Genomic DNA, 15,750 nt, shown 5'->3' on the forward strand with positions numbered 1-15,750 from the left:
CTTTTTATTTCCACACATCATTACTTACTTGATCAAACCATCTCAAACCACACTGTCCTCAAACATTTCATTTCCAACACATTCACCCTCCTCTGTACAACCCTATCTATAGCACATACCTTGCAACCATACAACATCGTTGGAACTACTATTCCTTCAATCACACCCATTTCTGCTCTCTGAGATAATGTTCTCTCCTTCAACACATTCGTCATCGATCCCAGAACCTTCGCCCCCTATCCCCCCGTAACTCACTTCTGCTTCCATGGTTCCATCCACTGCTAGGTCCACTCCCAGATATCTAAAACACTTCACTTCCTCCAGTTTTTCTCCATTCAAACTTACATCTCAATAAACTTCTCCCTCAACCTTACTGAACCTAATAACCTTGCTCTTATTCACATTTACTCTCAACTTTCTCCTTTCACACACTTTTCCAAACTCAGTCACCAACTTCTGCAGTTTCTCACTCAAATCAGCCACTAGAGCTGTATCATCAGTGAACAACAACTGACTCACTTCCCAAGCCCCCTCATCCCCAACAGACTGCATACCTGCCCCTCTCTCCAAAACTCCTGCATTTACCTCCCTAACTGCCCCATCCATAAATGAATCAAACAACCAGAAGGACATCACACCCCAGCTGAAGACCGACATTCACTGGGAACAAATCACTCTCCTCTCTTCCTACTCATACACATGCCTTACAAACTTAGTAAAAACTTTGAACTGCTTCTAGCAACTTACCTCCCACACCACATACTCTTAAGACCTTTCACAAAGCGTTTCTATCAGCCTTATCATATGCCTTCTCCACATCCATCATTGCTATATACAAACCTATCTGTTTTCCCAGTATTTCTCACATACATTCTTCAAAGCAAACACCTGAGCCATGCATCCTCTACCACTTCTGAAACCACAGTGCTCTTCCCCAATACATATACATACATATACAAAACAACAATTACATAACAGCATATACATATACACAGACATATACATATATATATACATGTACATATTCATTCTTGCTTGTCTTCATCCATTCCTGGTGCTACTCCGCCCCAAAGGAAACCGCATCGTTACCCCCTGCTTCAGTTAGGTAGCACCAGGAAAACAGACAAAAAGGCCGCATTCATTCACACACAGTCTCTAGCTGTCATGTGTAATGCACCAAAACCACAGCTCCCTATCCACATCCAGACCCCACAGACCTTTCCATGGTTTACCACAGACGTTTCACATGCCCTGGTTAAGTCATGTCAACCCCGGTGCACCACATTGTTCCAATTCACTCTACTGCTTGCATGCCTCTCACCATCCTGTACGTTCAGGCCCTGATTGCTTAAAATCTTTTTCACTTCATCCTTCCACCTCCAATTTGGTCTTCGGCTTCTCCTTGTTCCCTCCACCTATGACACATATATCCTCTCTGACAATCTTTCCTCACTCATTCTCTCCATATGTCCAAACCATTTCAACGCACCCTCTTTTGCTCTCTCAGCCACACTCTTTTTATTTCAACACATCACTTACCTTTCATTACTTACCAGATCAAACCACCTCACCACCTCAGATGACATATTTTCCTCAACATCTCATTTTCAACAGATCCATCCACCTCTGTACAACCCAACTAAGACCCCATGCCTTACAACCATGTAAAATTGTTGGAACTACTATTCCTTCAAACCTACCCATTTTTGCTCTCCAAGATAACATTCTCTGCTTCCACACATTCTTCATCGGTCCCTCCCCCATCCTGTGACTCACTTCTGCTTCCATGGTTCCATTCGCTGTTAAGTACATTCCCAGGTATCTTAAACACTTCCTCCAATTCTTCTCCATTTAAACTTTTTTTTTTTTTTTTTTCAAACTATTCGCCATTTCCCACGTTAGCGAGGTAGCGTTAAGAACAGAGGACTGGGCCTTTTTTGGAATATCCTCACCTGGCCCCCTCTGTTCCTTCTTTTGGAAAATTAAAAAAAAAAAAAAAAAAAAACGAGGGGAGGATTTCCAGCCCCCGCTCCCTTCCCTTTTAGTCGCCTTCTACGACATGCAGGGAATACGTGGGAAGTATTCTTAATCCCCTATCCCCAGGGATAAACTTGTCCTCACCAGACCCTATTTGAACTAATAACCTTAGCTCTTAATATACACATCATTCAATTTTCTCTAACTTTCCCCTACACCATTCACTGAACCAATTCCTTCACTACACATCCTTCTCTAAAACCAGCTCTACACTTCTCCCACAAATACAACTTAAGACCTTCCATAAGCATCCTACCAACCTACACTGCCACTCCAGATCATCAAACTGCTACATCCCCCACAAATCATCTGCTTTCTACAATTCCTCAAAATACATCTCATTCACAAGCACAACAACCATGATACATCCACATCATTCTCAAAGCAAACACCTGATCCACACATCCTCTACCACTTCTGAAACTAAACTTCTCCTCCCCAATCTGACACTGTACATACCTTCACCCTCTCAATCAGACCCTCCCATACAATTTCTCCCCTATCCCTGGGGATAGGGGAGAAAGAATACTTCCCACGTATTCCCTGCGTGTCGTAGAAGGCGACTAAAAGGGTAGGGAGTGGGTGGCTGGAAATCCTCCCCTCTCGTTTTTTTTTAATTTTCCAAAAGAAGGAACAGAGAAGGGGGCCAGGTGAGGATTTTCCCTCTAAGGCCCAATCCTCTGTTCTTAACGCTACCTCGCAAACGTGGGAAATGGCGGATAGTATGAAACTAAACAAACTTATGCCTCTGTAGTTTGAACATTCACCTCTATCCCCTTTGCCATGTAAAATGACACTATGCATGCATTCTGCCAATTCTCAGGCACTTCACCCTGATTCATACATATACTGAATATCCTAACCAACCAATTAACAACAACAGTCACCCCCTTGATAAATTCTATTGCAATACTATCCAAACCTGCCACCTTGCCGGATTTCATCATCTGCAAAGCTCTCACTACCTTTTCTCTCTTAATCAAACCATTCTCCCTGGCCCTCTCACTTTGGACACCACCCCGACAAAAACACCCTACATCTGCCACTCTATCATCAAATGCATTCAACAAACCTTAAAATACTCATTTCATCTCCTTCTCACTATCTGTTATTACTTCCCCCCTCGCCCCCTTTGCCAATGTTCCCATTTGTTCTTGTCTTATGCATGTTATTCACCTCCTTCCACAACATGCTTTTATTCTCCCTAAAATTTAATATCTCACCCCATCTCTCATTTGCCCTCTTTTTCAACCCTCGCACCTTCTTCTTGACCACCTGCTGCTTTCTTTTATATATTACCCAGTCATTTGCACTCTTTTCATGTACCATCCAAAAGCCTCTCTTTTCTCTTTCACCAACTTTACTTCATCCCACCACTCACTAACCTTTCTAATCTGCCCACTTCCCACCTTTCTCATGCCACATGCATCTTTTGCACATGCCATCTATGCTTCCCTAAATTCATTCCATTCCTTACCCACTCCTCTCACATCAATTGCTCACACCTTTTGCCATTCTACACTCAATCTCTGCTGGTATTTCCACACAAGTCTCGTTTCCAAGCTCACTTATTCTCACCACTCCCCAACATTCCCTCTTCGTTTCTGAAAACCTCTACAAATCTTCACCTTTGCTTCCACAAGTCAGTGGCCTTACATCCCTCCAGCTGCTCCTCTCAGCACATTAACATCCAATAGTCCCTCTTTTACACACCTATCAATTGACCATCTCTACTACTCACATATGTATAATTATGTATATCTCTCTTTTCAGACCTGGTATTCCCAATCAACAGTCTTTTTTCATCACATAAAATTCATAAGCTCTTCACCATTTCCATTCACAACACTGAATACCCCCTGTACACCAATTATACCCTCAATTACCATACTACTCACCTTTGCACTTACATCACCCATCACTAACACCGGGTCTTGTGCACCGAAGCTGCTGACACACTCACTCAGTTACTCCCAAAACACTTGCCTTTAATGATCTTTCTTCTCATGACCAGGTGCACAAGCACCAATAATCACCAATCTCTCTCCACCCACTTTCAGTTTTACCCACATCAATCTAGAATTTATTTTCTTGCACTCTATCAGGTAAATAAAGCAGGCAAAAATAATATGTCCTTACCCACATCCAGAGCATTAATATGAAACAAGTAATTCTGCACTCATAAAGTGTTTTTTACTTACTTTGTACATTAACTGATTTATAAAAATAGACCAATCTCTTCATTTACATCATGTCTACACACAAAATGCTTCCACTGCATCTAATCCCAATCATTCCTTTAGTATCTTCACCTAAAATATCCCTAGCTTATTGAATTCCCTCATTATATCTATCCATCAATTCTGCAATCTAACTCGTACTTGTACATTCTACTGCATTACATCTTTCTGATCAACCTACAGTCTGCAATATTTTCTACATGACTATGCCACCTCAAAAAATTCATCCAAGTGCCTTTTTAATCTCTTCACACTATATATCCTTGTCACATCTTCATTTTACAGTCTATCCATCCTCATTCTAAATACGATGAGTTATTTGTCTCCACTGCTTTTATTTCTGTACTTTCCTGACACAAACTCGAGTTTCACATCCATATCTGAATTCTGGGACACATACTGCTTCAGGCAAGTTTCTTGCATGCTTGACAAAAATTCTTCCTTTCCACTAGAGCTTTCAATGCACATCCAATTTTTGTTTTGTGACATTTTTCAAATAAATGTTTCTCATTACTATCATTACTAACTTTATTCCCAAATACTTACTCATTCACAGTTTCGACTATAGCTGGACTGTGTACTGGACTACCTTTTATTCACAGTCATGCTAAGCATCTTCATCAAAATGGCCCACCATTCTTTCAGTGCTTTTTTGATTAAGCTAATAATATAGTATCATCTATGGACTACAACTGCGTCAACTTTCACTGTGTTTCTCCAAAGTTGATTATTACACCACAAGCAACCCATTCTACTCTCATCTTATGCAATAACCATCACATAAATCTGATGCATTACCACATTCATGTTAATCCACTAACTCATGCAATCATTTACTTTCACACTTACTAAAAGATCCTTCAATCATAAGAACAATACTCTCATCTACCCATCCTCTTTCATCTCTGCATCCTTATAATGAGAGGTTACTAAAACTTTCAATATATTAGTAACTATCCTGCCATACCCCTTGCCAAGAAGACTTATCTATTTTTTTTTTTTTTTTTTTTTTTTTATACTTTGTCGCTGTCTCCCGCGTTTGCGAGGTAGCGCAAGGAAACAGACGAAAGAAATGGCCCAACCCCCCCCCCCCCATACACATGTACATACACACGTCCACACACGCAAATATACATACCTACACAGCTTTCCATGGTTTACCCCAGACGCTTCACATGCCTTGATTCAATCCACTGACAGCACGTCAACCCCTGTATACCACATGACTCCAATTCACTCTATTCCTTGCCCTCCTTTCACCCTCCTGCATGTTCAGGCCCCGATCACACAAAATCTTTTTCACTCCATCTTTCCACCTCCAATTTGGTCTCCCTCTTCTCCTCGTTCCCTCCACCTCCGACACATATATCCTCTTGGTCAATCTCTCCTCACTCATTCTCTCCATGTGCCCAAACCATTTCAAAACACCCTCTTCTGCTCTCTCAACCACGCTCTTTTTATTTCCACACATCTCTCTTACCCTTACGTTACTTACTCGATCAAACCACCTCACACCACACACTGTCCTCAAACATCTCATTTCCAGCACATCCATCCTCCTGCGCACATCTCTATCCATAGCCCACGCCTCGCAACCATACAACATTGTTGGAACCACTATTCCCTCAAACATACCCATTTTTGCTTTCCGAGATAATGTTCTCGACTTCCACACATTTTTCAAGGCTCCCAAAATTTTCGCCCCCTCCCCCACCCTATGATCCACTTCCGCTTCCATGGTTCCATCCGCTGACAGATCCACTCCCAGATATCTAAAACACTTCACTTCCTCCAGTTTTTCTCCATTCAAACTCACCTCCCAATTGACTTGACCCTCACCCCTACTGTACCTAATAACCTTGCTCTTATTCACATTTACTCTCAACTTTCTTCTTCCACACACTTTACCAAACTCAGTCACCAGCTTCTGCAGTTTCTCACATGAATCAGCCACCAGCGCTGTATCATCAGCGAACAACAACTGACTCACTTCCCAAGCTCTCTCATCCCCAACAGACTTCATACTTGCCCCTCTTTCCAGGACTCTTGCATTTACCTCCCTTACAACCCCATCCATAAACAAATTAAACAACCATGGAGACATCACACACCCCTGCCGCAAACCTACATTCACTGAGAACCAATCACTTTCCTCTCTTCCTACACGTACACATGCCTTACATCCTCGATAAAAACTTTTCACTGCTTCTAACAACTTGCCTCCCACACCATATATTCTTAATACCTTCCACAGAGCATCTCTATCAACTCTATCATATGCCTTCTCCAGATCCATAAATGCTACATACAAATCCATTTGCTTTTCTAAGTATTTCTCACATACATTCTTCAAAGCAAACACCTGATCCACACATCCTCTACCACTTCTGAAACCGCACTGCTCTTCCCCAATCTGATGCTCTGTACATGCCTTCACCCTCTCAATCAATACCCTCCCATATAATTTACCAGGAATACTCAACAAACTTATACCTCTGTAATTTGAGCACTCACTCTTATCCCCTTTGCCTTTGTACAATGGCACTATGCACGCATTCCGCCAATCCTCAGGCACCTCACCATGAGTCATACATACATTAAATAACCTTACCAACCAGTCAACAATACAGTCACCCCCTTTTTTAATAAATTCCACTGCAATACCATCCAAACCTGCTGCCTTGCCGGCTTTCATCTTCCGCAAAGCTTTTACTACCTCTTCTCTGTTTACCAAATCATTTTCCCTAACCCTCTCACTTTGCACACCACCTCGACCAAAACACCCTATATCTGCCACTCTGTCATCAGACACATTCAACAAACCTTCAAAATACTCATTCCATCTCCTTCTCACATCACCGCTACTTGTTATCACCTCCCCATTTGCGCCCTTCACTGAAGTTCCCATTTGCTCCCTTGTCTTACGCACCCTATTTACCTCCTTCCAGAACATCTTTTTATTCTCCCTAAAATTTACTGATAGTCTCTCACCCCAACTCTCATTTGCCCTTTTTTTCACCTCTTGCACCTTTCTCTTGACCTCCTGTCTCTTTCTTTTATACTTCTCCCACTCAATTGCATTTTTTCCCTGCAAAAATCGTCCAAATGCCTCTCTCTTCTCTTTCACTAATACTCTTACTTCTTCATCCCACCACTCACTACCCTTTCTAAACAGCCCACCTCCCACTCTTCTCATGCCACAAGCATCTTTTGCGCAATCCATCACTGATTCCCTAAATACATCCCATTCCTCCCCCACTCCCCTTACTTCCATTGTTCTCACCTTTTTCCATTCTGTACACAGTCTCTCCTGGTACTTCCCCACACAGGTCTCCTTCCCAAGCTCACTTACTCTCACCACCTTCTTCACCCCAACATTCACTCCTCTTTTCTGAAAACCCATACTAATCTTCACCTTAGCCTCCACAAGATAATGATCAGACATCCCTCCAGTTGCACCTCTCAGCACATTAACATCCAAAAGTCTCTCTTTCGCGCGCCTGTCAATTAACACGAAATCCAATAACGCTCTCTGGCCATCTCTCCTACTTACATAAGTATACTTATGTATATCTCGCTTTTTAAACCAGGTATTCCCAATCATCAGTCCTTTTTCAGCACATAAATCTACAAGCTCTTCACCATTTCCATTTACAACACTGAACACCCCATGCATACCAGTTATTCCCTCAACTGCCACATTACTCACCTTTGCATTCAAATCACCCATCACTATAACCCGGTCTCGTGCATCAAAACCGCTAACACACTCATTTAGCTGCTCCCAAAACACTTGCCTCTCATGATCTTTCTTCTCATGCCCAGGTGCATATGCACCAATAATCACCCACCTCTCTCCATCAACTTTCAGTTTTACCCATATTAATCGAGAATTTACTTTCTTACATTCTATCACATACTCCCACAACTCCTGTTTCAGGAGTATTGCTACTCCTTCCCTTGCTCTTGTCCTCTCACTAACCCCTGACTTCACTCCCCAGACATTTCCAAACCACTCTTCCCCTTTACCCTTGAGCTTCGTTTCACTCAGAGCCAAAACATCCAGGTTCCTTTCCTCAAACATACTACCTATCTCTCCTTTTTTCACATCTTGGTTACATCCACACACATTTAGGCATCCCACTCTGAGCCTTCGAGGAGGATGATCACTCCCCGCGTGACTCCTTCTTCTGTTTCCCATTTTAGAAAGTTAATACAAGGAGGGGAGGATTTCCGGCCCCCCGCTCCCGTCCCCTCTAGTCTATTTATTTTATTATTTTATTTTGCTTTGTCGCTGTCTCCCGCATTAGAGAGGTAGCGCAAGGAAACAGACGAAAGAATGGCCCAACCCACACCACATACACATGTATATACATACACATCCACACACGCAGGAGACAGCGACAAAGCAAAATAAATAAAGAAATAAATCCACACACGCAATATACACATACCTATACATCTCAACATATACATATATATATACAAACACAGACATACATATATACACAAGCACATAATTCATACTTGCTGCCTTTATTCATTCCCATCGCCACCCCGCCACACATGAAAATAACCACCCCCTCCCCCCAAATGTGCGCGAGGCAGCGCAAGGAAAAGACAACAAAGGCCACTTTCGTTCACATTCAGTCTCTCGCTGTCATGTAATAATGCACCGAAACCACAGCTCCCTTTCCACATCCAGGCCCCACACAACTTTCCATGGTTTACCCCACACACTTCACATGCCCTGGTTCAATCCACCGACAGCACGTCGACCCCAGTATACCACATCGTTCCAATTCACTCTATTCCTTGCACACCTTTCACCCTCCTGCATGTTCAGGCCCCGATCACTCAAAATCTTTTTCACTCCATCTTTCCACCTCCAATTTGGTCTCCCACATCTCCTCGTTCCCTCCACCTCTGACACACATATCCTCTTGGTCAATCTTTCCTCACTCATTCTCTCCATGTGACCAAACCATTTCAACACACCCTCTTCTGCTCTCTCAACCACACTCTTTTTATTACCACACATCTCTCTTACACTATTATTACTTACTCGATCAAACCACCTCACACCACATATTGTCCTCAAACATCTCATTTCCAGCACATCCACCCTCCTGCGCATAACTCTATCCATAGCCCATGCCTCGCAACCATATAACATTGTTCGAACCACTATTCCTTCAAACATACCCAGTTTTGCTTTCTGAGATAATGTTCCCAGCTTCCACACATTCTTCAACACTCCCAGAACTTTCGCCCCTCCCCCACCCTATGATTCACTTCTGCTCCATGGTTCCATCCGCTGCCAAATCCACTCCCAGACATCTAAAACACTTTACTTCCTCCAGTTTTTCTCCATTCAAATTTACCTCCCAATTGACTTGACCCTAAACCCAACTGTACCTAATAACCTTGCTCTTATTCATATTTACTCTCAGCTTTCTTCTTTCACACACTACCAAACTCAGTCACCAGCTTCTGCAGTTTCTCACACAAATCAGCCACCAGCGCTGTATCATCAGCGAACAACAACTGACTCACTTCCCAAGCTCTCTCATCCACAACAGACTGCATACTTGCCCCTTTCCAAAAACTCTTGCAGTCACCTCCCTAACAACCCCATCCATAAACAAATTAAACAACCATGGAGACATCACACATCCCTGCCGCAAACCTACATTCACTGAGAACCAATCACTTTCCTCTCTTCCTACACGTACACATGGCTTACATCCTCGATAAAAACTTTTCACTGCTTCTAACAATTTGCCTCCCACACCATATATTCTTAATACCTTCCACAGAGCATCTCTATGAACTTTATCATATGCCTTCTCTAAATCCATAAATGCTACATACAAATCCATTTGCTTTTCTAAGTATTTCTCACATACATTCTTCAAAGTAAACACCTGATCCACACGTCCTCTACCACTTCTGAAACCACACTGCTCTTCCCCAATCTGATGCTCTGTGCATGCCTTCACCCTCTCAATCAATACCCTCCCATATACTTTACCAGGAATACTCAACAAACTTATACCTCTGTAATTTGAGCACTCACTTTTGTCCCCTTTGCCCTTGTACAATGGCACTATGCAAGCATTCCACTAATCCTCAGGCACCTCACCATGAGTCATACATATATTAAATAACCTTACAAACCAGTCAACAATACAATCACCCCCTTTTTTAAACAAATTCCACTGCAATACCATCCAAACCTGCTCCCTTGCTGGCTTTCATCTTCCGCAAAGCTTTTACTACCTCTTCTCTGTTCACCGAATCATTTTCCCTAACCCTCACACTTTGCACACCACCTCGACCAAAACACCCTATATCTGCCACTCTAACATCAAACACATTCAACAAACTTTCAAAATACTGACTCCATCTCCTCACATCACTACTACTTGTTATCACCTCCCCACTTGCCCCCTTCACTGAAGTTCCCATTTGTTCCCTTGTTTTACGCACTTTATTTACCTCCTTCCAGAACATCTTTGTATTCTCACTAAAATTTGATGATAATCTCTCACCCTAACTCTCATTTGCCCTCTTTTTCACCTCTTGCACCTTTCTCTTGACCTCCTGCCTCTTTCTTTTATACATCTCCCACTCATTTGCATTATTTCCCTGCAAAAATCGTCCAAATGCCTCTCTCTTCTCTTTCACTAATAATCTTACTTCTTCATCCCACCACTCACTACCCTTTCTAATCTGCCCACCTCCCACGCTTCTCATGCCACAAGCATCTTTTGCGCAAGCCATCACTGCTTCCCTAACTACATCCCATACCTTCCCCACTCCCCTTACCTCCTTTGTTCGCACCTTTTTCCATTCTGTACTCAGTCTCTCATGGTACTTCCTCACACAAGTCTCCTTCCCAAGCTCACTTACTCTCACCACTCTTTTCACTCCAACATTCTCTCTTCTTTTCTGAAAACCTCTACAAATCTTCACCTTAGCCTCCACAAGATACTGATCAGACATCCCTCTAGTTGCACCTCTCAGCACATTAACATCCAAAAGTCTCTCTTTCGCGTGCCTATCAATTAACACATAATCCAATAACACTCTCTGGCCATCTCTCTTACTTACATACGTATACTTATGTATATCTCTTTTTAAACCAGGTATTCCCAATCACCAGTCCTTTTTCAGCACATAAATCTACAAGCTCTTCACCATTTCCATTTACAACACTGAACACCCCATGTATACCAATTATTCCCTCAACTGCCACATTACTCACCTTTGTATTCAAATCACCCATCACTATAACCCAGTCTCATGCATCAAAACTACTAACACACTCACTCAGCTGCTCCCAAAACACTTGCCTCTCATGATCTTTCTTCTCATGCCCAGGTGCATATGCACCAAAAATCACCCATCTCTCCATCAACTTTCAGTTTTACCTATATCAATCTAGACTTTACTTTCTTACACTCTATCACATACTCCCACCACTCCTATTTCAGTAGTGCTACTCCTTCCCTTGCTCTTGTCCTCTCACTAACCCCTGACCTTACTCCCAAGACATTCCCAAACCACTCTTCCCCTTTACCCTTGAGCTTCGTTTCACTCAGAGCCAAAACATCTAGATTCCTTTCCTCAAACATACTACTATCTCTCCTTTTTTCTCATCTTGGTTCCATCCACACACATTTAGACACCCCAATCTGAGCCTTCGAGGAGGATGAGCACTTCCCGTGTGACTCCTTCTTCTGTTTCCCCTTTTAGAAAGTTAAAATACAAGGAGGGGAGGGTTTCCAGCCCCCTGCTCCCGTCCCCTTTAGTCGCCTTCTATGAAATGTGAGGAATGTGTGGGAAGTATTCTTTCTCCCCTGGATAGAAGACTTATTCTACTATAATTCTTAAAGTAGAATAGGGGATACGGGAGAAAGAATACTTCCCAATCATTCCTCACGTGTCGTAGAAGGCGACTAAAGGGGACGGGAGTGGGGGGGCAAGAAACTCTCCCCTCCTTGTATTTTAACTTTCTAAAAGGGGAAACAGAAGAAGGAGTCATGCGAGGAGTGCTCATCCTCCTCGAAGGCTCAGATTGGGGTGTCTAAATGTGTGTGGATGTAACCAAGATGAGAAAAAAGGAGAGATAGGTAGTATGTTTGAGGGAAGGAACCTGGATGTTTTGGCTCTGAGTGAAACGAAGCTCAAGGGTAAAGGGGAAGAGTGGTTTGGGAATGTCTTGGGAGTAAAGTCAAGGGTTAGTGAGAGGACAAGAGCAAGGGAAGGAGTAGCACTACTCCTGAATCAGGAGTTGTGGGAGTATGTGATAGATTGTAAGAAAGTAAATTCTAGATTGATATGGGTAAAACTGAAAGTTGATGGAGAGAGATGGGTGATTATTGGTGCATATGCACCTGGGCATGAGAAGAAAGATCATGAGAGGCAAGTGTTTTGGGAGCAGCTGAATGAGTGTGTTAGTGGTTTTGATGCACGAGACCGGGTTATAGTGATGGGTGATTTGAATACAAAGGTGAGTAATGTGGCAGTTGAGGGAATAATTGGTATACATGGAGTGTTCAGTGTTGTAAATGGAAATGGTGAAGAGCTTGTAGATTTATGTGCTGAAAAAGGACTGGTGATTGGGAATACCTGGTTTAAAAAGCGAGATATACATAAGTATACGTATGTAAGTAGGAGAGATGGCCAGAGAGTGTTATTGGATTACGTGTTAATTGATAGACGCACGAAAGAGAGACTTTTGGATGTTTGTGCTGAGACGTACAACTGGAGGGATGTCTGATCATTATCTTGTGGAGGCGAAGGTGAAGATTTGTGGGGGTTTTCAGAAAAGAAGAGAGAATGTTGGGGTGAGGAGGGTGGTGAGAGGAAGGAGACTTGTGTGAGGAATGCCTTCCATACTCTGTAAATTCATTTTCTAACATATATCTATACCTCTTTCTTCTTACATACAAAAAGAGCACATACATAGAATGGGGTACAATACATCAATTGCTGAAGTCTGTACTTAAAGTTGTACTTTCCCTCAAAGCATGCCAGGATACCAAAGACATTCTATAGGGTCTAACAAGCAAACACCTTGGGTTCATGCTTTCATTACGGATGAGCATGATTTATCAATAACCAAATACAGTAAACCCTCGATTTGACGGACTAACTGGGGGAAGGGGTGTCTGTTAATGCCAAGTCTGTTAAATCGAATGTAACCTATTTCTGTGCCACATGCTTTTATAACTCCTCTATATCTGTAGGGTTTAGTATATGGTACAATAGTCAGGAGATGGGCACCTGGCAGTGTGGGAACATTCACCAGGCAGTTGGAGGCAGGAGTCAGACTGAGATAGAGGTGATGCCACCCACTCCTGTGAAAGGATACTTCTTTATATTAAAGTGAGGACAGACTACCTGCTTTTATAGCACCTCTTACATGGCATAGTGAGTCGGATTCAAACCTATGTGGGAAAATTCCAAGTCATCACAAGGCTGCTCATCATCTTCAGGAGATGGGGCTCACCCAAAAAGGATAACCAATCTAGACAGCAAAAAGATGGAAGCTTTCTCTAAAAAAAGAGGAATCATGGCCTGCATCTCCTCAGAACATTTCCTCAAGTCCAAAGAACACACTGAAGCAGTGGTAAAAGCAGACAAATGGGTGTTGAGGGGCAACATGGGTGCTGGAGGTATCTTGCACAACAGCAAAGTAACTCGAGTTATGCTCCAATATCTCACCACCCTGCTAAGACAGGGGGATAAGTCATCCACACAGCTGGCAGCAGGAAGACAGTTGTGAGATGGTGTTCTGGCGCCCCAACAATATAATCTGATAAACCGGTGATGGAGAACTGCTCTGCAAAACATGGAGTGGGCCACAGCAGAGAGCCAGGCTCACATGCAGAGAGACCCTGCAGGTGATGCTGTTATGCTGCCCCAGCTGTCCGTGGGCATGTGTCTGCATGTAGGACCACGTGTCACTTCGAAGGTGTGGAACAGGTTGGGTATGGTAGTGAAGATGAAGCTGCATAGATTATACTCAGTGAAGCTGGATGGCAGTGGCTGCCTGTCTTTGCAAAAGCAACATCACCTATGTCCCTAGGTTTAATTGATCCCCACGACACCCTCCACCCTCAGTTGTGGCAATACTACCCTGTACACTTGCAGCATTATGTTTGTGGTGGCTCCTGTAAAGAGGGAACAAACTAATTTATGTCATTTTTAGTCTGCTCGCATGTAAAGGAAGTGTATTGTTGCAAAGCAGTTATTCATGTTTACATTTGCCTTATGCCTTGTCAAATTTTACTTTCATTCTCTTTTTTTCTTGCTTTTGTTGTAACAAAAGGTCACATTTAGTAACCATAATCTCGTGAGGGGGTGTTGGGTTTAGTGTGTGGTGCGATAGTTGGGTGGTGGGCATCTGGCAGTGTGGAAATGCTTACCGGGCATTTGGAGACACGAGTCAGACTGAGATAAGAGGTGATGCCACCCCTCTCCTCTGAAAGGATACCTCCTTGTAATAAAGTGAGAACAGACTACCTGCTTTCATTGCACCTCTTACAATTACTTGATGCCATTTTGAATTGTAAGGATTGCAAAATCATTTAACAAATAAAATCAATTCTGAAATAACAGAAACACTCTGTATACAACTTGACTGCATGATAGCTTGAGGCAGACTGAGACCAAAACAAGTCTACCCCACACTACCAAAAACAAGTGTGATACAAAATGTGCATGGTGTGATGTTTGAGATTTTTGAATTTTTCAAAATTATCATTAATCAAAGTACTGTATCATTATTTGATTGTTAAATCCATAATCCGTTATATCAGGGTCCGTTAAATCGAGGGTTTCCTGTAATCAATAACATACACTTTGCTCCATGAAACTATAGCAATAAAAGGATTTTGCTTGAAAGAAAAATCCATGATATTACACAACTGCAAAAGATATGTTAATCTTTACCGTTTTGACTCCCTTAATGTCAAGTCCTCTGGCAGCAACATCTGTAGCAATAAGTACGCCGATCTCTTGATCTCTGAACTTCTTTAGTGTTAGTAGCCTGTCTGTTTGCTTGAGGTTACCATGAAGTTCACCACACTTCACTCCCAGCAACCCAAGGATAATATTCAGTCGATGTGCCATAACCTGAATTAATAAAACTTAGCAATCAATTGACAGTATCATCTGCCTCATATTCTGTTTTCAGTCCTAAAATGTGAATAAATCATGAAGATACTGACATATTCCACATTAATAATTCCCTGCAATTCCATAATCAACAAAAAACAAGCAGTAACAAACTAACTTAACTAAATTCCTCCGAATTATCCAAAATCACACTAAATCAGAGTTCACCTACATATGACTTCAGTCTATCTTAAATAACTCAACTTTTCCTTTTAAGAATATTGTCTGAAGCAAGTTAACACTTGGTACATCAACTGTCTGGCAAGTACAGTGACTTGAACTA

General features: G+C 42.3%; 1 protein-coding gene across 2 annotated transcripts in view; it reads right to left on the reverse strand.

Moving 5' to 3' along the window:
• The window catches only part of Rs1 (Dead-box helicase Rs1), a 71,743-nt gene that overhangs the window by 11,276 nt on the left and 44,717 nt on the right, over positions 1 to 15,750 (reverse strand). For both annotated transcript variants that reach the window (XM_071693649.1, XM_071693650.1), the window contains exon 10: positions 15,243 to 15,425. In XM_071693649.1, coding sequence (XP_071549750.1) covers positions 15,243 to 15,425 — 183 coding nt within the window. The remainder of the gene's footprint in view (positions 1 to 15,242; positions 15,426 to 15,750) is intronic.

Source organism: Panulirus ornatus, chromosome 56, assembly GCF_036320965.1.
Source record: "Panulirus ornatus isolate Po-2019 chromosome 56, ASM3632096v1, whole genome shotgun sequence".
Lineage (NCBI taxonomy): Eukaryota > Metazoa > Arthropoda > Malacostraca > Decapoda > Palinuridae > Panulirus > Panulirus ornatus.